We start from the raw sequence: 25857 nt of genomic DNA on the forward strand, positions 1-25857 counted from the left end.
GCATGATATTGGTACAGAGATAGGCAGGTAGATCAATGGAACAGAATAGAAGATCCAGAAATGAACTCTCACACATATAGTCACTTGATTTTTGACAAAGGAGTTGAAAACATTCAATGGAAAAAAGGACAGCCTCTTCAACAAATGGCAGTCAGCATGCAGAAGAATGAAAATAGACCCTTTCTTATCTCCTTGTACAAAGCTCAAGTGCAAGTGGATCAAAGATATCCACATAAAACCAGGTTCACTGAAACTATTAGAAGAGAAAGTGGGAAAATTTTTAGAACACATAGGCACAGGGGAAATTTTCCTGAACAAAACACCAATGGCTTATGCTCTAATATCAAGAATTGATAAATGGGACTTAATGAGATTGCAAAGGCTAAGGACACTGTCAAGAAAACAAAACGGCAGCCAACAGACTGGGAAAGAATCTTTACCAATCTCACATCTGATAGAGGGCTAGTATCCAATATATACAAAGAATTCAAGAAGTTAGACTTCAGAGAATCAAACAATTCTATTAAAAAATGGGGTACAGAGCTAACCAAAGAATTCTCAACTGAAGAATATCGAATGGCCGAGAAGCACCAAAGAAATAAAGTAAAGGCATGTGCCACCTCCCAGCCTGTTAAAGGTTAAATGTAACTCACAATGTTTATTTACCCATTCATCAGTGGGCATTAGATCATTTCTATATTTTGCCTATTATAGATTGTTTGTGGTGAACACAAGGCTGTAGGCAAAGCCTCTGAGAGCCTGAGTTCAGTTCCTTGTCATGGTCACATGGGACTGCTCGGTAATATGATAGCCTAGTCTTAACTGCTTGTGAAGAACCTCTACACTATATTTTCTTCTTTCCACGATGTTTTCCACAGAAGCTAAACAAAAGTAAATTCCTACCAGAAGTGTGCAAAGCTCCCTTCCCTATTCTGCATGTCCTTGACAACGAGTGTTACATATCTTTCCAATAATCACCAAGTAATGATCACTCAGGTGTGAGGTGATTTTTGTGGTTTTGATGATATTTTTCTGATAAAAAATGATGTCCAACCTCTTTCCATGTGTTTGGTAACCATGTTCTCTTGGAAAATCAACATTCAAGACCTTGGACCATATTTTTTAAAGATTTATTTATTTATTTTATGTAAATAAACTGTAGCTGTCTGCAGACACACACCTCAGATCCCATTACAGATGGTTGTGAGCCATCATGTGGTTGCTGGGAATTGGAACTCAGGACCTTTTGAGGTGTAGTCAGTGCTCTTAACCACTGAGCTATCTCTCCAACCCCTCTTCTGGTTTTCATGGGTACTGAACACATGAGTGGTGCACATACTCATGCATCCAAAACACTCATATCCATAAAGTAGATGATGATGATGATAAAAGAAATTTTAAGTAGAAAGGAAGGAAGGAAGAATTCTGGTTTGATTTCAGTGATGCAATAGCTTTCTTCATTCTGTTCTTTTAAAGGTGTGGACCACCATGCCCAGCCATTCTCCCTTATTTTGTGTGCATGGGTATTTTGATTGTATGTATGTCAGTGTATCATATGTGCAGGTGCTCTTAAAGTACAAAGATGGCATTAACTCATCTGGAACTGGACTTTTAGGCTATTGTAAAACAGCATGTGGTTAGTGGCAACTGAGCCCAGGTCCTCTGTAAGAACAGCAAGCCATCTTACCCACTGAGCAACCTTTTTAGTCCCCTTTTCTTATTTTTTAGAGATTGTTGTGATCTATCTTTTAAAAATATTTTTAGTATATATACACAGTATTCTGCCTGCATGTACATCTGCATGCCAGAATTGAGCATCAGATGTCAGAATAGATGGTTGTGAGCCGCCATGTGTTTGCTGGGAATTGAGCTCAGGGCCTCTAGAAGAGCAGCTGGTGCTCTTAAGCTATGAGCCATCTCTCCAGCCCAATCTTTCAGTTTTTAAGACTTGCATTTTTGCCACACGGTCAACACTTCCAAATGTGGGGACTGACTTAGGTGTATTGACTTTGAAAAATCCATTGAAAAGCTCTACTTGTTTCTCAGAGCCATTGCCACAGACAACCATAAATATGGCAGTCTAACAACAGAAATGACTTCTCTCACATGATGGACCACAGGCGTGAAAGACAATATGACCATGACCCTCTAAAGTCTAGGGAAGAATTTTATTATGAAATATTATTTGCGGGCTGGAGTTCATCTGTTTTTTTTTTCTTTTTTCTTTTTTTTTTCTTAGAAGGATGCTAGTCACTGGGTTTAAGGCCTACATCAGGATAATATCATTTTGAGATTTTAAACCAGATTATATATGCAGAGCCTAATATCCAGATAAGACCAGAACTACAGTTAACAGTATTAAAACTCAGACACATGCTTTTCGGTGATACTATGCATCTCACCACTATATCCATATGAAGATGCTGAACGCGGAATCAAAATGTCAAGTTCAAAAGACAAAGTTTTGGAGGCATATATTTGTGAGGACCAGCACATGAATGTTGTCACAGTGATAAGGGATATTTACATTGTATTGGAGGTTCTTGGGACCTTCATTGTAGTTTACCAGAGAAGGATGAATGGTCCCCTGGAGAGAAGAAAGTAACAAACTTTTGTTTTTAAAGAAAAATTCCTATCTGCCTACCCACCCACCCACCTTCCTATCATTTATCTTTTTGAGACAGTTTTTCTATGCAGCCCTCGCTGTTCTAAAACGCGGTCTGTAGACCATGTCTCCCGAGTGCTGGTATTAAAAGGCATGTGCCACCGCATCCAGCTAGGAATATATGTCTGGTTTTGTTCTGGAACTCTGTAGACCTGGGCGATCGGGAACTCAGAGATCCACCAAATTGCTAGGATTAAAGGCATGAGTCACCACGCCCGGCTTTTTAATTTACATTCAACTTGACCTCCTCTCAATTTCAATAGTATCTCTGTGTTAACACAGACAAAAGAGGCATCTTGTTTCTTAAAGCCACAACTATAACTGATAGTGCTGATTGGATAATTATTGTATGTACATGACTATGTCCTCGAAGAGACTAAAGAAACCTAGAAACCGTTGTTACAGTCTTGGAGATGTAACTAAACATTTATTTTAAACATTTCATCTAGTTGTTTCAGAGGACGTAGTTTTAATAGGAGAGCCTTGTTCGTTCTGTAGTTTGCAAATACTTCCCCACGCTCTGCCTTCTCAGAGCAAGATAGGCCCCACTGAGCCACCGTCCACAGGGTGGGCCCGGCTCAACCCTCGCCTGCGTCACGATCAGCCACTCCCTGGGCTCTCAGCGTTCCCTCCGCCCCACTTCCTCCCTCCAGGCCCCGCCCCCTGCCGGTGCGCCTGCGCCTGGACGAACACGTGGCTGCCGCGGAGCCAGAGCAGCAATGGCGGCCGGTGGCGGCGGTAGCTGCGACCCCTTGGCCCCGGCGGGGGTCCCCTGCGCCTTCTCGCCGGACAGTCAAGCCTACTTCGCTTTAGCTTCTAGCGACGGTCACTTGCGGGTGTGGGAGACGGCTAACAACCGGCTGCATCAGGAGTACGTGCCTTCCGCGCACCTAAGCGGTACCTGCACCTGCCTGGCTTGGGCGCCAGCACGGCTGCAGCCCAAGGTAGAATGAGCGGGACGGCGATGGGGAGGGCGCCCTCCTGGCCGGGCTGCGGCGTCCGGGCTGGGCGGCGCGTGGCAGCACGTCGCGCGTGGCCTGGGGCGGCCGGGGCGAGGAGGCGCGGAGCGGGACGGAGACGCGCCCTGGCCCAGCTCCGCAGCAGAGAGTGCGGCCTGTCTCGAGGGGGTCTGTGAGAGGGTGCGGCCAGATCCCGCGGTCTCTATGAGGTCTGAACCCGGCTGCCCCCGGGCCGCCATGTTCACCGAAGCCTTTGCCCCCCGGGGGCGGCCTCAGACTTCCAGGCCTGGCTTCTCAGCGGGTCCCCAACAGAGACACTCTGTGCTAGGGCTTCTGCATCCCAAACCCGAGTATTGGTTTTGCTATGGGGAGCTGGAATGCACACGCCTTGTTTTCTTCCTTCCGGGAGCCCCTTTACTCGGGTGCGTGTTCAACACGTGTTCTCTTCTGCCTTTAGGTTGTGGGATCCGTTGTCCCACAAACTTTCCTTTTCTAGGTTTCTTTCATTCCCAGCAGAGGTAAAAATGAAATAGTAAAGTCGTTTGGTTTAGGGCATTTGATGTACATCCTGGTGATTTCTCCCGTAGTTGGGAAACTGCTTAGTTAGGGAATCCTCTTCTCTGTCAGGTAAATGCTGTTCACTGTTGACTCACTCGGTTATATCGTAGCACGCACGTGGTTCCTGCAGTTAGACAGTAGGGAGGCAAAAGGAACTTGGTCTGGAAGTGGTGTAAGAGGTATTCTAAAGTATGTGACGTTTTGCTGTCACTGTAAAAGTTACAAAATTGGTGTTTGGGCTAGCTTACTCCTTCCTAGCACTGGAGAAAACTTAGGCTTAAATTTAGCTTTTATCTAACTTGCCATATACTCTGGGCGACTATGTTTAGCTGTTTATAGGGTTTTAAGCTACATTTCCAGTTTCTCTTGGTGACAAAAAGCAGGTATCAGACGCTATAAGTCAAACACAATCAGATTTGTGAATAAGTTACGTAATTGTCAGCATGAGAGCTGCTGCAGTTTTACTTTATCCATTTTCCTTCTTATTTTAACAGTCCTGTAAATTGAAAAGAGTACTAACACTCAGATACAGAGCAGTTAGGTAAGCGCCTATAGCCAGGCTGTAAATTAGGAGTCCAGCCTGTAATCGTGGTTTTTGTTCCCCATTTATAACAGGAGGATAATCACACCTACTTCATAGAATAGTTGTGAAAGGTAGTATATTTAGTAGTGCAGAATCAATTAGAATAGTAGATGGCTTCCTAAGTGCAGTTATTGGCATTAAAATCTTGAATAGTTAGTCCTGTGCGAGGCAAGCAATTTCAATAAAGACCAAAAGGAACTAGACTTGGAGTTCGTGTTTTTAAAGTCCTTGGTTGTCTCAACAGATAGCATTAGATGAGTTGAAACTTCATCACGTTGCTTTCCTGTTCATTTCCGATCTTCTGTGCCCCAGAAAAAAAACCCCAAATTTCAAAAATCATAATTTATATATATTAATCCACTGTGATACAGTAGGAATAAAAGCATTATGACAAAACATCTAACCTGAGTCCTGATTATGAAGCCCAAGTGGTGTGCTGGATGTGCAGTGCAGAGGAACATGTGATTAGCATACCCAAAATCCTCGGTTCAGTCCCCCAGCAAGCCCTGCTCCCCAGATGCTAATAAGTTTCACTTTCCTTTTATCTATCTATATGTACAGTTTTTGCTAGTAACTACTAAAAGAATATATTTAAAATAAACTGACTCAGGCTGGGATGTAGCTCAAAGATAGAGTATTTGGCTAGCACATTAAAAACCCTGGGTTTAATCAATAGCACCATAAAATCAAAGCAGAAAAAAGCAGTCAGGGCGCAGGAAGCTAAATGGTGTAACCAAAAGTGGTGGCACTAGAATCCCAGCCCAGTCCCCTTAAACTAGTAACTATTACCCTTGCACTTTATCACAGAATTGAGACCCAGGATGGCTGCACAGATACAGTTGAAGTCAGTTTTACTCAACAATTAGAGAAGCAGTTTAACAGTAGAATTAACTGGTCTGGCTTTGTGGCGGGGGTGGGCTTATAGGTTCTGGTAGTTTATGGATCAGAGTTTGTGGCAGCTGCTCAACCTCTGCTTTGGGCTCATGGATTGTGTGCCCTGCTATTTTAAGCACTTATATGATTATCATACTAAACCTATTTTATTTTACATGTTTGAGTATTTAAAGTATGAGACATTAAAACGGATGTTATTATAAAGCCCATGTTTCCAGCATATTTGTAGGGTCTGGCATGGGATTTACTCTCCAGTGTGGAAATAGACATAATCTACTTCCAGAGCTCTTAGGACTAAATGAGGTAATAATATATAATGATTGTTACAGTAAGACTTGGTCCATAGTAAGTGGTTATTGTGTGAATCAGTGAATGTTCTTTCTAGACTCATGTTCTCACGTAGTGCAGTATTTAATGTAAAGAGGTATGTATGGGTGTCCTGTACTTTGTTTAGTAGTTGGCAGTTTGCTAAAATAACAATGTCTGATGATACTCTACCAGTAGAGAAAGGTAAATTCATAGTGCATTTTTTGAATAGTAGGTTGTAGTGGCATCTCATAATGTTCAAAAAGGATAGATTGCTTTTGTTTGTTTCTAGACTGACCATAAGGCCTTTTAAGTTTATGCCATGATCATTTTAGTGCTTCTCTGGTTTGTGTTTATACTGAAGCTGTTAATGCTAATAGCAGGTTAGCCTTTAAGCCACCTAGAAACTGATCCTGTTTGCCCCCTCTCCCACCCCCTTCTCTCAAATTTGTCTTCATCCTCTGATACAGTAGAACCTGGAAGGAAATCTAGCCCTGTCTGATGTTGCGACCACAGTTTGCTTCCACATGCTTTGTGGAAACATGGACAGTCAGCTTAGAACCCGACTGAAGGACAGGGCATTTCAGACATTAGAGCAGGACTGAAACTGGAGAGATTTCTAGGAGAAATGTAAGCTTTCTTCAGTCCCAGCTCTGGAGATACAGGACAATTCAGCAGTATTCCTGAAAGTCTGGGGGGTCTCAAATATTTAAATTTCAAAGGAAGGTAAAGGTTACAGATTAGGATTCTGTTGGTAGAACTTTTGTTTTGATATATTTGTAATTTGGTAAGATGTATACTTTTTCACTCTAATCTATGAAATACATATGCCAAAGTAAATACCATTAAAACAGATAAAAATGGACTTTAAAACTACTAAAAGTTGAACATAATTTTCGGAGTCTAAGGTCAGTTTTTAAGACCAGTTTGATGCATTAGTGGGTCATGACTAAGTTTAGTGGGAAATGACAGTGTAGAATAAGATAGAATGGAAAGTTAGGAAATGGTGAGGATAAGTTTTCTTGGGAAACTTTATTTTCTTTCTTCCTTCTATCCATCCATCCTTCCTTCCTTTCTTTTCTTTTTTTTTCTTTTTTTTTTTTTTTAAGACAGGATTCTCTATGTAATAGCTCTATTCTGAAACTCACTTTGTAGACCACAGGGGCCTTAGAGATCTGCCTGCCTCTGCCTGTTGAGTGTGCCTTCACGCCTGGATCTTTTTGTGAGACTTTAATATTTTATTTTTAGTGTGTAGTGTATACAAACTCTTACTCTGCAGTTTCAGTCTGAAAAGTCATTGCTTCATTGTTGACAGGATCAGTCAGACCTCTGGTTGTCTGCTTAGGGTTTTTAAACCCTTGTCTCCAGCTTGTCTATAACTGGTTGCCTTTCGACTGCTTCAGCTTTCTGATTCCCTTGGTGATAGGCTTCTGGTGTTAATTACTTAGCTCACGTTCTTTACTCTAAAAAAAAAATCAGTCTTTTAATACACTGATAAAAAGTTAGTAAAGACTATTACTCCTAGTGCCTTCATGCAGATTTTCCAATTACAGATACTTGAACCAATAACTTTTCTCATTCAGGACTATTTGGGTGAAATAGTACTTGGGGCACTAGATTTGGGGGTGGTGAGGTAACAGGATAAGAGTAAGCCCAGTCAGAGGACCTGAGTTTGGATCTCAGCACCCACATTGGGCAGCTCACAAATGCCTATCACTTGAGTGCCAAGGATTTAATCTGATGCCCTGCCTTTGTGGGCACTTAACACATGCACACAATGATTTTAAAGCCATGATCTTTTACTAAAGTGCACATTGGTCATGCAAATAAATTAATTACTGGTTGATGTGTTATATGGTGGACCTGATCACCTTCCCATGTCAAACATGGGTTGATATGTATAGTTGAATTTACTTTGTGTTTGTGTGTGTCGGGAATTGAACTGCTACATAAATGTTCTAACTCTGAGCCATGCCCCAAACTCCATACTTGTTTCTGAGATGGGGCTATTTAATACTCAGGCCATTGTGGAACTCAGTACCCTAGGCAAACCTAGAGTTCATGGGCTTTCTCTTCTTTCCTGCTCCAGTATTGGGTTGAAATTGTTGTAAATAGAATATTAGCTTTAGACCAGTGAATGAGCTTGAAGTTGTACAAAAGCCTGAAGTCATTTGTTTTAATATTTGTAATTTGGGGAGATGAATACTTGTATGCCAGAGCAAATACATTAAGGTGGTAGCCATTGCTTCCAGAACTAGATTCTGAAGGTGGGGCAGATAAGGATTTAATAATATTGTTTAAACTTTTTCCCTTAAAGACAAATCTGTAGTAAAGCATATTTAGACCACTTTTTTTTTTTGTTTTATACTTTGAGAAACTTTGGTGTGTGTATAATTTGATTTTGATACATTTATTTTGGTTTTTCAAGACTTTCTCTGTGTAGCCCTGGTTATTCTAGAACTTGCTCTGTAATTCTGGCCTTGAACTCAGAAAATCCACTTGCCTCTGCCTCCTGAGTGCTTAGATTAAAGGTGTGTGCTACAGCGGCCCAAGTATACTTAGGAAAGATTTTCTTTGATTTCCAACCCTCTAAGAGATAAGACTTAACTATGTATCTCAGGCTGGCCTTGCTTACAGTTGTTCTTTTGCCTTAACCTCTCCAGTACAGGGATTACTGGTATGTGAGCTACCATGTTCAATTAAGCCTGTTTTTTTTTTTTTTTTTTTTTTTTTTTTTTTTTAATTTATTGTATTTTTTGAGATAGGCTTTTACTATGTAGCTCTGACTATTCTGTCCTGTCCTGGAACTTGTATAGGTGATATTGGCCCTTGAAGTCAGATTCTTCTGCCTCTTAGTAAGTGCTTGGAATAAAGACATACACCACTATGCCTAGCTCTTTTAGACAGTTTTAGTAACCCGGCTGGCTTCAAGCTCTTCAGTAATGGAAACTAGGACTGTGACCACACAGGAGAAACTTCAGGAAGGCACTAGTGATTGTGAGGAGCTTCAGGATTGGGAGGTTTGGGGTTTTATAATAATTTGCTTTCACTTTACTGAAAGCCAAAAATCTGAAGCTCCTTGGGTTAGTGCTCCTTACCCAAGGCCCCAACCCCCATAGGTGTTTCTATTCTTAACTGTGTAGAAATCACATTTAAAGTCACTGTAAAAACCATGAAACTGATAAAGGGCTTAGCATATCTCTTAATTCAGAAGCTTCAGTGTTTCAAGCTGAGACTTCCAGACTATATGTTGGTTTTTTTTTCTTGTAATTATTAATATAGTTACACTTTTAAGGACTTGCAAAGATGTTTCAGTGAAAAGTTACTTTTGTTTATTATTTTGAATTTTTTTAAATCAATATCCTATAAATAAAACTCTTCAAATGTATCCTTTGAAGCCAACAAAAAAGAAATAGGAATAGAGAAAAGAAAAATATGCTTTAGGAGGCTGGGGAATAAAAGAATATGCTTTAGAAATCTTTAAGGGGCTGGAGAGATGGCTCAGTAGTTACGAGCACTGACTGCTCTTCCAAGGGACCTGGTTTCAATTCCTAGCATCTACATGGCAGCTCACAGCTGTCTATAACTTTATGATCCAATACCCTCACACAGACATACATAAAGACAAAACATCAATGCACATAAAATAAAAATCACCTATCAAAAAAGAAATTCTTGATCAATTGATTTATCATCTCCTCCCTGTCACCCATCTGCCTGCCTGTCTTAATTATTTTGAGAGCTTATGAAGCTTATGCTAGCCTGGAACTCCTGGCTTTGTTCAGGAACCTCTCAGGTGCTGGATTACAGGCATGCTGTGCCATTGCTGCTTCTGTCCCTTGACATTCTCTTCTGCGTAGGCAATGTTGTAGCTTTCCTCAGTGCTTCTTGAATTGAGTAGATTTGTGTTTGTTTTGGGTTTTTATGCTTTAGAACCGAGGCCCTGCCTAGGTAAGAGATGTCCCTGTCCTAGAGTATTAGTCTTTCTTCATGCTAAAGGAATGGACTTCTAGAGCTTGTATTTACTAAAATTTAAATATGTAAGTTGGAAAGGTCTAAGAAATTAGTGGAAGGGGGTTGAAGCTCAACCATTAATTAAGAGCGCTTCTCTTCTAGAGTATTAGAGTTATGTTCCCAGTGCCCACATGGCAGCTAAAACCAACTGTACCTCTAGTTCCCTAGGGATCTGATATCCTCTTCTGGCCTCTGAGAACATCAGGCACACACAGTGCACATACATATATGTGAGCTTATACATACTTTAAAAATATATGGAGGAAGTTGTTAACAAAATAGAATTTTCAGCATCACAAGCTCTGATGTAATGGTACTCTTGACTTGATCATTAATTTTTATTTTTTAAGTGTTGAGACAGGCTCTCTTGTAGTCAAGAGTGGCCTTGAACTGGTCCTATCTCCTGAGTGTTGGGCTTAGATGGTTTGTATACAATGGCCTGCTCAATAATTACTTTTGATGGCTAGACATGATTTGTATTATATTAAGTTTAAAATAGTTTGATGGCATTTTCCCACTAGATGGATGCATGATTTTCAAAGTCAGTAGAAGCAGCAACCTTGCAAGAACATACCAGATTAACCGTTAACCAGCCACTGACCAGCAGTCATCCTGATACTCAAAGCCATTGGTTGACTCAGATTGAAGCTACTTATGTGAATATAAAAATGTTTGTCTTTTCTTGAAACTGAAGCTACAGCTTGAGGAAAATGGAAGAGTTGGCTGCTTGGGCCTGCATGTATGGGTTCATAGCCCTTGGTGTGGATGCTTTCCTTAGAGAGGTTTTCCTCAGACCTGCTAGGAAGAATTGTTGGTGTTTAAGAATAAGAAATGTTGAGGCTGTTGGGTCTGTTGAGAGTGCTGAGAGCAAATGAAGTGATACAATTTGCTGCCTTACCTCTTTTCAAAGGGGTGCTAAGTGGGCCAGGAGACTTAAAATGTGCACAGGCCCTAGTGCATATGTATTAGTGATGTTTTGGTGTATATTTGAAATACTAAGTTAACAGCTTATTTTTATTTATTTTTTCCCCAGGAAAGTCATCAAAGGAAAAAAAGGAAATCAGAAGTTACAGGAATGAGTGACCAGGCTGACTTGTTGGCTCTCGGCACAGCAGTTGGTAGCATTTTATTGTATAGCACAGTAAAAGGAGAATTGCACAGTAAATTAATAGTAAGTATATTTATGTATCTATATAAAAGATGTGACAAACTAATTGTTAGAGATTATTAAAAGTGCTTCAAGATATTAATAAGCTCTATGTAGCAACAGTTTCCTGTTCCATTCCATTAATACAGCTACATGATATTTGTTAAAAGCTATAGTAGGTAATGCCTACTTATGAGTTAGAGGATGGAATTTTGACTTAAGTCAAAAGATATCAGAAGGACTTGCAAGTCAGCACAAATAGCATCTTAAGGAAGACCATTTAATCTCTTTTTAAAAAAGATTTATTTATTATATATTAAGTAGATTGTTGCTGTCTTCAGACAAACCAGAAGAGGCATCAGATCTCATTACAGATGGTTGTGAGCACCATGCGGTTGCTGGGATTTGACCTCTGGAAGAGCAGTCAGTGCTCTCAACCTCTGAGCCATCTCTCCAGGCTGACCATTGAAACTCTTAGAGGGAACAAGGGAGGCACTTAGAGTTGCTGCTGCTGAAACCATAGGAGTTGACTTTGCTAACACTTTGAGGACCAGGGGCTCTATGGGCTTGGGACACACATTTCAGGAGAGTGCTACTGCTTCCTGATGTCTCCAAAGGGAGAGGTGACACTGGTTCCTCCAGGGCTAGGAAGATTGCCTGTTTGCTTCAGTTTGTGCTACCACAGGTGAAGAAACCAACTGTTGGGCTGGTGCTTACAAGAGGACAGGAGAAATAAGGGCCTGTCTGTCCTTCCAGCCGTGTCTCCTTGAAACATATGCCATGGATCCAGCTGCCAAGCTGTGTTGCAGAGTTGCAGCCCAGTATCTCAAGCTGTAGAAGTGATCCAGGCTCTAGAAGAGCCACTTCCCTGGCATAATTGCTTTAAGGCTATGTCTGTTACAGCATGCTTTGGTCTCTGGATGGATGGCTGTATAGAGGAGTGCTTACTGTGTGACAGAAAAAGGCAAGGGTTTCCATTCTAACCAGCATCTACCATAGAAAATTTGGAATGACGGGAAACTGAAAATGGAAAAAAGTTTTACATATGAATCTCACTAAGAGAAATCTCTATTAGTTTGTGATTTTTCTATACTCAAATACATAGATTAAAAGAAAAAGATGGCTCTTTGCATTAAATTGGATAATCCTATTAGTATATAACTGTTATTGAACATTTGGAAGTTTGCAGTTTTCTGTTGCAAAAGAATAAATACCTCCCTGCCCCACCACCCAAGTAGTCTCTTGAATTTATAGGTGTACTTATGAAGTTAAGTTGTCTTCAAGCTGGTACTTTTGTCCTGAGCAAATGACATTTACTCTGGTACCCTTTGAGGCTGTAGAATTAGGTTTTTCCTACAGTGAAACAGGGAAAATTGACATTTTAAGATCTTACTGGTTTATCTCATTTTTGATGTTGGGATACAAAAATGGGTAAGTTGTAATTACAGCCTTGGTTTAAGGACTAAGGCTTTAAGGTAACTTTTGTAATTCTGGATTCATACTATCAATACAACTATATTTCTTTGTTTTGTCTCATTTTTAATCTGTAGAGTGGTGGGCATGAAAACAGAGTCAACTGCATACAGTGGCATCAAGACAATGACTGCATATACAGTTGTTCAGATGACAAGTATATTGTGGAGTGGAGTACACAGATGTGCAAAGTAAAGTGGTGAGTGCCACCGATGGCTGGCCCAGTAGGGATATAGACACTCCCACGGTTATGTAGATGGTTCTCCAGAACTTTCAGTTAAATTGGACTTTCAGCTTTTACTGCATCCAAGTGAAATGGAGTGGGTTAAGGATAATTGGGTAGCGTAAAAGTAGCTAAATGGTACACAATAAAAAACAAGTGTCAGGTGGCATGAGGTTATTTGTCAGATCAGCAAGGCACAGTTGGAAAGGCATGGTGAACCTAGGATAGATAGGTTTGGGTAGGGAAAGGTGAGTAAGCCCTCTAAGAACATAGAGACATGGCCCGAGAAAGGGATGGGGTAGGGAAGTAAAGAGTAATTTGGTAATAAATAACTTAATCCAGAGGTGGGGTGCTCTAAGGAATAACAGACAGTAGAGGCTGAAAGTATCCTTTAGTTATAGGAATTAGGGTCTGAAGAGAAATGGTTTGGGGAGCTTTCATATAACTAAAGTGAAAGACAAAGACCCAGTGTATATAGTTTCGAGGAGGGCTTCCCATCTAAGGAAGGGTTTGGGGCTGGAGGTTCAGATGAGTGGACCAGTGCTTGTGCCACACTACGGCCAGTCTTACATGCTGGTGACCGGCCAGAAGAAACCCGTAGAGAATCTCGACAGTGGACTGGGGCTCACAGTTATGAGTTCTCTAGATAAGAGTTTATGGTCATTCGCATAGAAACTGTTTAGCATGTTAGACATACTATTGTATTTAATAACATCATGAGTTCCTGCTGTACAGTTAAGAAATAAATAGGTTAGATAAAAGCCTGACCTCTTTCTGTTAAACTGCTATCACAAAATAATTGAGTTTACAGCTGTACCTGCAGTGTTCTCCTTTCCTTCCTCCTGTGAGTCTGGGGATTGAATTTAGGCTGTTAGGCATGGCAGCTTTCACTGTTCCCCATTGAGCCAAGCTGTAGGTCTTGATACTTCTTGTGCATGTGCTGTGTGTGTTCAAGTGTTCAGAAACCTGAGCTGATGGTCCTGCCTTTACCTCCTGGCTGCTTTCACAGAGGTGTGCACCACCATGATGACTTCTCTGTATTGAAGGAAACACATTGGTGCTTGGTGGGAACATTCTGGTCTTTAACAAATTCTGACTTTCCCCCTTATTGTGTTAGATTTCTTTATAGCTTGAAGATATTGTGGGATTTCAGCTTTCTTCTTTTGTACTTATCTCTATGGGAGTGGCATGTTTGAATTGTTGGATGTAGTCCTTGTTTTCATGTTGAAAGTGTGCTTCAAATTGCTGAAGATTCCTGGCTTCCTGTTGGTATCTAAATGAAATTGTTTAAAAACAATTGAAATCCTAGGTAGGCGAGTGTGCGTGCATGCCCCTATATCTGTCAGGATTCTATAGAGCAATCCAAAGGCCTTCAAGGAGTTGGTTTGCATGGATCATGTGCTGCCTGTCATACTCTGCAAGGGGTGTGCTCTTCTGTAGTGCTTTGCTTTTAAAGAAAGACATTCTTTTTTATATGTGTCTGGATGTTTTGCCTGTTTGTCTGTCTGTATATCACAAACAGGAAGTACATTTGGAGGCTAGAAGAAGGCACTAGATTCCTGGAGTTGTAGATGGCTATGAACAGCCATGTCCATTGTAGGAATTGAACCTGGGTCCTGGAGAGTAGTCAGTGCTCTTGATTGCTGACACTCTTCAGCTCTTCTCCCTCCTCTTTTTTTAGAAGACACATCTTTACTCACTGTATTGCTCTGGCTGTTCAGGGATTTACTGTGTAGACCAGGCTGGCCTCAGTCGGCTTCACTCTGCCTCATGAGTGCTGGGATTAAAAGTGTGCAGGCAGGCAGGCGTTTAGTACACCTTGGCAGTCTGTAATAATGAAAAGCTCTCAGGTAACAGTTACAGATTCTTTGTGGTTGGCAGCAGGGGTTGTCAGGAGCATTGGTGTCTTCTACATAAGGGGACAGGTAGTTTTTTTGGTTTCATAGTAGTGTGAGGGATTTATCTTTTGTGTGTGCACTTGTGTGCGTGTGCAAATGCGTATGTGGAGGCCAGCCAGAGTGTCTCCGTCAGGTACTCTCCATCTTTTTTGTTGTGCGGGTTTTTTGTTTTTTGAGACATGTCTCTCACTCAACCTGAAACTTGTCAAGTTTGGCCAGACTGGTTGATTAGTAATTCCCAAGGGTCCTCTTGCCTTCGTGGTGTTCTTTTTAATGAGTTAATTTATATTATGGTTATTTTTAATATGGGTACTGGGGCTTGAATTCAGCTTTTGATGCTCGTGGTCAAGCAGTTCATTTTCTAAAGCTGTTTCCTCATTCTTTGCAATGTGCCTTTTACACATATCGTGGTGAATGTATGATTAGTTACTGTAAAGGAGCCTTATAATCATGGAAATTGATAAGAAATTGGGAGGTTTAAGGATGTGGAAGACTTTGTACTTTGTTACTCTATTAGTGAGTTCTGTTGTTTTTTGCTTTTCAGCAGCATTTGTCTCCTAACTACCTGCTTATACCCTTTGTTTTCAGTTTGAGTTCTTACTGATATAAAGGAGCTATTACTGCATTTATGTATTGCCCCTTGTTTATAATAATTTTGATATGTCAGGAGCCAAGTTCCTTATTGCTTATCCCAGCATTACTATATACAGAAAATTAGACATAATTTCAGGACTTCCTAATGTAGATCTAAGATAGAAATAATCTTTGGGAACTTCAGAGAAGCCTTATGTTGTCAAGGGAATTAAAGACTAGCCTGCCAGAGACAACAGGACTCTAGGGGAAAGGATCTCCAGCAGAGTAGTCTTGGGGCATAGCAGTCTACCTCATGGTCACAGAGTGTGCAGCTCTCTGTTATTTTCTCACATTTTGTTCTCTTCATCATTCATTCAGCAAATGGAAAGGAGACAACAGCAGCGTTAGTTCCCTGTGTATCAGCCCAGATGGAAAGATGCTACTTTCGGCTGGTCGAACAATCAAACTATGGGTTTTGGAGACCAAAGAAATCTACAGAGTGAGTTGATTACATTGTTTTTAAAAATTATAGTTCCATAGAGCAAGTGTTGAGAGGGTGGAATCATAGACTATTGAGTATGGATCCTAGCTCAGTTAGTAGAAAGCTTGCCTCACATGTACAAGGCTTTGGGTTCAGTCCCAGCACTGCAGCAACGCAGCAGCAGCAACACACAGACACACACACACACACACACACACACACACACACACACAGAGGTGGGGGAGGGAGAGTGAGAGAGTAAGGATGCTTGCCCAAGCATGGTAATGTGGTCATGTGCATCTGCATTAATGGGGAGATGGAGTGATAGCTGCTGAGATAACAAATAAGATTCTGTCTCAAACTAAGAGAAAACCTAGGTTCTTTATTTGTAGATAGATTAAATTGAACCGGGCTCAGTTGGTAGAGTTCTTGCCTATCAAGCATGAAGCCATGGGCTTTAGTCCCTAGCACTGAGTATGCCATATTTTGAAATGTATGGCTGTACATATTTGCACAATGAAACCAAAGGGAGGAGGATTAGACATCTCAGGTCATCCTTGGCTGTGTATAACATGGCCAGCCTGGGCAACAAGATTTCTTTTCAAAAAACAATGATGATAATGATGTTACCAGTTGCCAAGTAATTTGTTTAAATAATAGAATTAGGACTGGAGAGTTAGTTGGATAGAGATTGAGAGCACTTGCTGTTCTTCCAGAAGACCTAGGTTCAATTCACAGCACCATGTTGTGGTTCTAGGGGATCTGACACCCTCTTCCTGGCTTCTTTGTGCACCCAGTACACAGCCAATACATGTAGGCAAAGCCCCCATATACCCAAACTGATTTTAAAAATAAATAATAGAATTAATAGATAACATTCAAATCTGATATTTTTTCCATTAAATAATTCGGTCATGTTCATATACATTTTCAAATGAGTAAAGTGGGATTTGAATTAAAATCTTCATTATGCAGTGATGATAGTTATGCGTTTTATTGTGTAACAAGCATTTTATAGAGATTTACTATCAGGAGTTTTTAAATAAGTTGTGCTCAAGGGCGTTGAATCTATGGTGCTGTGATGATGCCTTAAAATTGTGGTTTCGATTCACTGAGCATACGTGAGGACCTACAATTCCTTGGCTGTGTCTGAGCACCAGAACGCCCCTTTAGAAATAGAATTAAGTCTAAAATGGTGGTTCATGCCTCTAATCCTTTGCAAGCCTGGGCTGCAGAGGACAACACAGCTTACACAGCAAGATCCTGTCCCATTCTTTAAAAAGGTATGGGTGTTGAGGGGAGGAAGTATGTTGAGGGGAGCACAGATAGAGGAAAAAGAATAAAGTCAGGCGAGGTTGCCTCAGAAGTGAGGGAGCTGCAGTGAGTAGGATGATGGCAGAGGCATCTGGATGCTTTGTCTTTTCTGTTGAGAAGGGAAAGGCTTTTGTTCGGAGGTGAATTTTATCTGTTTTGTGCTGTATAGGTGCTGCTGTTGCATGTGATTGTAAGGACTTATTTTAATGAGATTTCACTTCCTCTAGCACTTCACAGGACATGCGACGCCTGTTTCATCGCTTAGGTTCACAACCATCAGACCTAATGAGAGCCAGCCTTTTGATGGAATTACAGGCCTTTATTTCTTATCTGGAGCAGTCCATGACCGATTGCTTAATGTCTGGTATGTAGATGTTTTGGGTTGGGGGTTCAGCTTTGCTTTTTAAGAATCTGTCACCGATTATGGGGTCAGTATAGATGATAAGTTGGCTTCTTTTATTGTATTGATTGTTGGACTTACATTGACATAGAATAAGTTGGAGTTAGAATGGACCTTATTAAGAATTTAATAAGAGTGCTTTTTTATGTAATTTCAACATTTTTTGGGATAATATATAATTTTCACAAGAACTTTAAGTTTTTGTACATGTTAACACAAGTTAAGTTTTTGTATATTTACTGCATATAAGTTAATTTAATTTTCTTCTAGTCTAAATATAAGATTTCGTAGAAAATAAATTCAAAATAGAAAAAAATTTAAAGCATTATTTTTTAAATATCTCTTTAAAAATTTTATGTGCATTGGTGTTTTCCCTGCATGCATATCTTTGTGAGGGGGGTCAGATTCTTTGGGACTGGAGTTAGGTAGACTGTTGGGAGCTGCCCAGTGTCTTCATGTGGTTTTTATGTTTACCACTATGAGTTGTTGGTAATGGAAATTGAACTTGGTCTTCTGGAAGAGCAGCGGGTGCTCCAGCCCCAATTTATTTTACTTTATTTTCTGTGAATAGGTGTTTTGCCTGCATGTAGGTTTCTTGCCTGTGTACTAGTGTCCTCAGAGTCTAGCGAAGGTGTCGATCTCCTTGCAGTGTACCTCTATATGGTTCTAAGCCACTATGAGAGTGCTTTAGGTTAAATCCAGGTTCTTCAGAAGAGCAACAAATGCTTTTAACACTGAGGTGTTATTCCAGCTCCAGACGCTTACTTTTAAGTCACATGTTAACTTGGTTTTTAATCATTTAATTTGTACCTAGCTCTATTGTTGTAGAGCTGAAAGTGTACATGTGCACAGATTGATCCCAAGGAGAGAGTGTGGATTGTAAGTGCTTGCTATGCAAACATGGACCTCAGTTAAGTCTCCAGATACCACTTTAAAGGGTTGTGGCTGCCACACTGATGGTGCAAGCCTTTAATCTTAGCATAGTCTACAGAACAAGTTCCAGAACTGCCAGGGCTAAATAGAGAAACCTTGTCTCAAAAAAACAAAACAAACAAACAAAAAAAATAACTCACAAAAACCTGAAACCCATAAACAAACAAATAAATCCAGATAAGTGAATTCAAACTTAAAAAAAAAACTTAGGTGTAACACAGTTATGCTCATGTGAGTGTGAACACACACAAACATTTAGATGTGTTAGAGATGGGTCAGCATTAGGGATACCTCTGCTCTTACAGAGTTTCCAGGTTTGTGTGGGCAGCAGGCATGCACTAGGTGCATAGACCTACCTTGTTGATGAGCTATTCTGTCCTCTTACCTAATGGCTGCTTTTGCTATCTAGGCAGGTTCGGTCAGAGAACAAAGAGAAGAGTGCAGTGATGTCTTTTACAGTCACAGATGAGCCTGTCTATATTGACTTGACTTTGTCAGAAAACAAAGAAGAGGTAAGTAAGTGGCTTGGTGTGAAAATTTCATTTTAGATTCTACAGAAGTTATGGGACTGAAGAGTGCATACATTGTTGGCTATGTAGGATCTCCAGAACCCATGTCAGAGCTGTGCTGGTGTCATTGCTCATAATCCTAGCATTTCAGAAGTAACGGTTCATCAAGGGATCTCGCTCTAATAAATGAATCAGAGCAATTGAAGAAGGCGCCGAATAAACACCCTGCATGCATGCACACTGCACCCCTCCTTTAAGTTACTGAACTTTGAAAAAGATGATATTTTTGTATGTATGTCTGTATGTAGTTAAGTGTGTGTCTGTAGGTACACATGCCCATATACACATGGGAACCACATGAGGACATTGGGTATCCTGATCTGTCATTCTTACATTCTTTTGATGTGGAGCTTGGAGCTAGGTGGTGATGAGCAAGTTACTGGGATCCTCCTGTCCCCTTCCTTTCCCTTCCTAGTACTGGGGTCACGTGTGTGATTCTGTCTGGCTTTTTATGTAGATTCTGGAGATTTGGTCTCAGGTCTTCATGTTTATATCCTGAGTCATTGGTCCAGTCCTGAGACAGTCTTGCCATATAGCCCGAGCCTAGCCTGATAGCCACTGTGTAGCCCAGACTGGCCTTGAACTCATGGCAGTCTCTTGCCTCAGTCTCCCAGACTCCAGGATTATAGGCATGTACCATCATCTTCATTGTTGTTTTCTGTTTTTCTTCAGGTAGGGTCTCATCTATTTTAGGCTTTCCTTCAACTCACTATGTTGCTAACAGCAATGATCTAGAACATCTATCTCGTTCTCCTTCCTCTTACTTCAAAGTACAAGAATTAATGGCGTATACCACATGTCTGATTTGTAGTAATTTAGAATTGAACCCAGGATTCTGTTCATGTTAGCAAACTACCAACTGAGCTGTCCCTAATCCACACCTAGTACTTGCTGAATGTTGTTTTAATAATCCAAATGTAGCTATTAACAGAGCAACAACCAAATATAAGCTGGGTAATTAGGTTAGATGGCTGGACTCCAGTGAACTACAGCAGTCTTTGTCTCTTCGCCTCCAGTGCTGGGACACATGCCTCCTTTCCTGCTTATATGTAGGTGCTATAATTGAACTCAGGGGCTGGAGAGATGGCTCAGTGGTTAAGAGCACTGACTGTTCCTCCATAGGTCCTGAGTTCAAATCCCAGCAACCACATTGTGGCCCACAACCACCTGTAATGAGATCTGATGCCCTCTTCTGGTGTGTCTGAAGACAGCTACAGTGTGCTCATATATAATAAGTAAATAAATAAACAAACAAATAAATAAATTGAACTCAGATCCTTAGCCTGCTTTTTATGTAGTCTTAGGACTGAACTCAGGTCCTTACATGTGTGTGTCAGGCACTTAGCTGACTGAACTACTCCAGCTCCTTAAAAGCATTTACATAGTAACCTGAATAATGGATCAAGAATCCAAAGTCTTATGTCTCACAGAGATCTTAAGTAATTAGTCATAAAGTCCAAAATAAAGCCTCGATTCTGATCTAGACAACACTAGTTAGTTACAGTAGTTTGGGGTTAGATGTGTCTGTTAGGGGTGTGGAAAGGGAGGGGAGGTATTAAATGTGATGATGTGAGAATGACCTTTCTTGGTGTGATTGAGATCTTCACGGACAGCTGACATTCCTGAGGAGCATCCTCACTTCCAGGTCTAATCCTGGGAACTTTCCACGCCCTCATGATGCTGCACTGCTGTGTCTCAGCGTTTCCTAGTGAACTGGGCATTCTTTCAGTTGTTGCACTAGACATAACTTAGAATACAAATGGCAAGATGTTGGCAGTACCAAATATTAAAGCTTTTGTCAAGAAGCTTCAGAACTTAAGTTCAGTCCTGTGCACTGGAAGCTCACAGTACAAGTATGATGGCTGGGAGCCCCAGACCGGAGGCTGTCGGAGCCCTCAGACAAAATAGAGGAGTCAACGCTCCCCCTCCATGGTCTCAGACATTCTCTTTCTTGCTAACCTTGAAGGCTGCTGGTGCCTGTGCCACCTTCTTGACCTAAACAGTTTACAGTCTTGACAGAACAATTTGTGAGATACAGATTTTGTTAAAGAATTGTGTACGTCAATTCAAGTGTGATGGTGCACTCTTAATTGTAGCACTCCAGAGGCAGAGGCTAGCCTGCTCTATGATAGTTCTAGGATGGCTAGGGCTATACCACCCCCACCCCAGTTTGTTTGCTTGTATGCATCTGTGTGGTCAGAGGACAGTTCTCCATTTTTAAATAGGCTCTTGTTGGCCAAGCTGAGGTTGTTATCCTTGTATGGCAAATGTCTTTACCTGTTGGCTGAGCCTTAGCTGGTGCCAGGTAATGGTATTTAAGTGTGTTGCTGTGTTTATTATTCTAGTTACTAAGAAGGCAGGACAAGAGGACTAGAATTAATCAGCCACATTTTTCTTTCAGCCTGTCAAGCTAGCCGTTGTTTGCAGAGATGGTCAAGTTCATCTCTTTGAACACATATTAAATGGGTAAGTGAGAGGTTTCTCATTTAGAAATGTGTGTTTCTGTGCCCTTTGTTACAGTCCCATCCCACTGGAGCTTTGCATTGTACCCCTTATCTCATCCTGTAGAGTGCTGTGAAAGCACATGCATACGGCTGTGTGAGGAACTCAAGGGTTAGGGGTGATAGGCATCTCATGCTTTGTGGTGAGGGGAGTGGCTTTTCATGGAATATATATAATGAATGTTGGTGATAGTGATAAAAGTTTGGGAGGGACTTGCTTGTGGGTTGGTGTGGGTTGTGACTTGTTTTATTTTCCATGGTGGTTTGCCTGTGTTTATGGGTATGTCACTCAGTGAAGTGTCCCTGCTTTCCTGAAACCAAGGAGTAGGTAGGTAGAGCTAAGTGTGCACTATACCATACTATAGTGTCCCGCGCAACCGTCTCGCCTGCAAGAACGACGCGGCACACGAAATAGGATCCTTCTGCGGTAAACTTTAATACTCTCGAGAACCAGCACTTGCTACACGTGATGAAGAAGACGAACAAGACGAACAAGACGAGCAAAACGAGCAAAACGACGAGACCAACGAGACGACCCGAACTATCTAGCCCGTCCCCTTATAAAGGGATCAGTCCTTGCTTTGGACGCAGAGCCCCCTGATTGGTTGAAACTCATCAGGCCCTATGACGCCACGGGAGAGGCAGAGCTCAAGGAGTGGAAAGTTACCCAGCACGTGCGCACATGGCTTGTTTACTGCTAACTCCAGCCGGATGTCAGCGCCATCTTGTAATGGAGAATGTGCAGGCGGCGCCCCACACTATAGAACATTCTGGAGGGCAGGGGGGTGTGATCTTGCTAGAATGCACAGTGCCAGGGCTTGGTCTCTAATATACCAAGAAGTAAGAGCTCAGGAAGTTCGAGTCTCCTTCCATTTAGCTCTCTTAAAGAATAGCATTTGCATGTGTAGTATTGTAGAACTTTACACAGTAGTGTGTGTGCAGTGTGTGTGTAGGACTTCCGAGGGCTTTCATATTTCTCTTTGGCACAGGTAGGCCGTTTGAGTTTGTTTTGTTCTAGTTGTTTTACATATATGCCTCCATGCATATATGTGTATCACTTACATGCCTGGTGTATGTTAGGACCAGAAGGTGTTGGATCCCCTGGAACTTTGAGTTGCCATGTAGGTACTGGGAATCAAACCTGAGTCTTAAAAGTGTAGCTGGCGCTCTTAATGGCTATGACATCTCTCCCTCTTGCTTTGAAGAGTTTTAAGCAGAGGATTTGTGACCTAAGGTTCAAGAGAGTTATTACTCTAAGCTGTTGAAAAATAGAGGTAAAGGACAAACAGGTGCACAGTCCAGGGTGTAGACAGTTGTGGAGTTAAGGTACCAGAAGGCAGTTGAAAAGGTGGCATAATGTGATGCTTAAAACTGATGTGATCAACAGTGTGAGCTCACCTGGAAGAGGTTGGGTAACAGGGTTAGTGCATTGAGAGAAAGTGTGTGGTTGGGGTGCAGTGAGTCAGGAATTAGACCAGAGTTTCAGAAGTATCTGCAACTGGAGTACTGGGTATAGACCCTCAGGAAAACATTCATCAGTAGAGCTGGGGAGGGAGGTGGGCCCATGAGACACAGATAGCTACAGGAAGGAGAACTGGTACTGCAGACAGTTGCGAGGATTTGGGGTAAAAGGAGAGATTAGTATCTTAAAGTGTTAGTGGAGAGCAACAGTTTCTGGTGTAAACAGTGTGGGTGAGAAAACAGTTCAGGGCTGCACAGGTGAGCCACACAGGTCATTGCCCAGAGAAGACTGGAGGGGTGTGATCAGTTCTTAGCTAGATACCAGAGGTGGAGGCTTGGAGGGTAGAGTAATGGAGGCGGGACTAGTCACCAAAGGGTGTGTGCATGAGGCCCGGCATTCAGGGCAGTGAGAGCTCATTTGGGTGTGTGGAGCCTTCATTTGGTATCTGCCAGTATGGGACAGAGGGGCATAAGAGTTTGAGGGCTGGTGTTGGTAGGGCATGTGAAGTTTTGAAAGAGACTTGTGTCTTTCTGTCCACTTACGCTGTGGAGAGGGGGCAGCGTCTTGTGACTTGGTTCTCTAATCTTACTTTCCCTTTACTCCTAGGCACTGTAAAAAGCCTTTAACTTCAAACTGCACAATTCAGATAGCAACACCTGGAAAGGGCAAGAAAGCAACACCAAAACCCATCCCTATTCTAGCAGCTGGCTTTTGCTTAGACAAAATGTCCTTACTGCTTGTGTATGGCAATTGGTTTCAGCCTACCATTGAGCGAGTGGTAAGTAGATGTTTCTTTGGATGCAACAATTCAATTTTCAAAGGGGTTATTTTGGTTCCTCATTGGAAACTTCAGAGAAAACATTCTCCTCTAATTAAAATACTTTCAGTGGTTGGCTTAATTTTTCAGATCTTTTATTTTCTTTACCCAACAGATATTATTACCTTTTTTTCCTCTTGGTATTTTGTCTAAGAAATATGATGCTTCCTATATAACTTCAGAATAATCCTAGTTTCTTGTTTCTCCTGGGTCCTGTTTTGGCTGGGGAGTCAGCATGAGTATGACTGAGGTTGAAATCTGCTCTGTTACATGAAATGCATTACTTATCGCTGCCCATTGTATTCTCTAAGTAGAGATGTGATGGAGGTGCCCTGACATTTTTACTACAGGGTTAAATTGAGTAAAGACGTGCAAGTTCTTATGTGCTTATGTTTGATTTTATAATGCTTTACTTTTAGTAAGGCTCCTGGGGAACCAAATAAGCTCTCTTGAGTTTATTATAGAGCATTCTTCTTTCTTCCTTATAATGCTCGGAATCAACTCAGAGCCTCATTTCTGCTAGACAGCCTTTGTACTGCTGACACGGCTCTTGTTTAAGTAGCCCTGGCTTGCTGTGGACGTGGAAGGGGCTCTGGCTTCTGCTTCTTGGGTGCTGGGATTTTAGGTGTCTGTCAATCCAAGAAATACTTTGAAAAATTGATTGTATAATACAGTTTAATTAAACAAGGAGAAAAAGATGCTGCTGGGAACTCGTCTGTTGGCTGTATGGGGAATCCCTTCCAAATAATAGCCTTTCTTAATTTGTGTTTGGTTTCTACAGACATTAGCTTTCCAGGCATATGGTGATAAAGCAGTTTTAAAAGTGATCCTGGCTAGCTCCTGAGTAAATGAGACAGAAACTATAAGATTTATTTAATCAAGCTTTATGGCTGGGATCAGAAGTCCAGTCCTATCTCTTTTCTGCTCAACCATTGGTTGATCAGCTTTTACTGATGGGGGGGGGGCAAAGAAATTGGTATTTGAATAATAAAAGAATAATATTACATAGTGTACTATAACGTGCCCACATAGTCCTTTTCTGGGACTTAAGTGATTTGCATATAGCTTCTGTTTCCTCACTGAGCATCGTGCCTGGACATACAGATTCCTCTCAGAGCAGCCTGTTAGTAAGCAGTGCTGTCCTCAACTTGCAAGTTCCAGTGGTCTGTAAACAAAGAAGTACATACTGCACCAGGGTCTTCAGTCTGTGCCTCTGCTCCGCTGCCATGCGCCACAGTGGTGACTGACTGACTGGGGGCATACTTTATGAAAACAGTGGTTGCTTTATTTGACGATCTTTTCTCTTTCTTCCATTTCCCTTTGAAAAACCATGTCCAGGCTTTGAACTCCAAAGACACTCATATATGTTTGGAAAGAGACATTTCAAATTGCTGGGCTCCAACAGTAGAAACAGCTATAACCAAGGTGAGCACATCGTAGGTCTTATGTTAGAAATAATAGATTTGGTTATGTTAGAAATAATAGATTTGAATATAGTGAGTGCCACTGCGTTACATTGACTCCATTTATTTCTTTCTTCTGACTTCTGATTCCTCAGACAATTGTTGGGATTACAGCTGTGTGTACTACCATACCGGCTCTTTTTTATTCTCTGCTGTTCTCTTAGAAGTATGGTACTGCATATAGGCACAGGCATTGTAAAGCTCACTGCTGTGCTATTGGTGTGGCATATGATTACCTGGACAGGGAATATGTAGGATTGATTGTGATTAGCATACTTTTCTGGCATCACGAGATATTTCAGGAGTACTTTTGAGTATTGTTATCCGAACTTGATAGAGCACAGCTTTGGTTAGCAAAATGAGTTTCAGGAAAACGAAACCACAATAGTGCTGGAGTTCCCTGCTACTCTACCATGTCATTGTATGACTTGCTGTATACATGTAGATTCCTTGTTTGGTAGGAAATAGGAGGAAAGCCAACTCATGCTGTGATGATATCCACATGGTTTCGCATCTGGCTGAGTTTCAGCGATGACACCTTTCTCTTGGCTGTCTGAGCATGGTTGGCAGAGATTGAATTCTGGAGGTTGTGAGATGTGTAACTGGAACCTATTTTAAAACCAC

At 41.4% G+C, this 25857-nt stretch overlaps 1 protein-coding gene across 1 annotated transcript in view; it reads left to right on the forward strand.

Annotated features, from left to right (window-relative positions):
- Nucleotides 1–3378: 3378 nt before the first annotated feature.
- The window catches only part of WDR43 (WD repeat domain 43), a 35356-nt gene continuing 12877 nt past the window's right edge, over nt 3379–25857 (forward strand). The window contains exons 1-9 of the mRNA XM_080911229.1: nt 3379–3609; nt 11013–11150; nt 12677–12798; nt 15672–15792; nt 17316–17452; nt 18831–18933; nt 21392–21456; nt 23560–23731; nt 25109–25195. Coding sequence (XP_080767355.1) covers nt 3385–3609; nt 11013–11150; nt 12677–12798; nt 15672–15792; nt 17316–17452; nt 18831–18933; nt 21392–21456; nt 23560–23731; nt 25109–25195 — 1170 coding nt within the window. The 5' untranslated portion in view covers nt 3379–3384. The remainder of the gene's footprint in view (nt 3610–11012; nt 11151–12676; nt 12799–15671; nt 15793–17315; nt 17453–18830; nt 18934–21391; nt 21457–23559; nt 23732–25108; nt 25196–25857) is intronic.

This window comes from Micromys minutus, assembly GCF_963924665.1.
Source record: "Micromys minutus genome assembly, chromosome: 1".
In the NCBI taxonomy this organism is placed as follows: domain Eukaryota; kingdom Metazoa; phylum Chordata; class Mammalia; order Rodentia; family Muridae; genus Micromys; species Micromys minutus.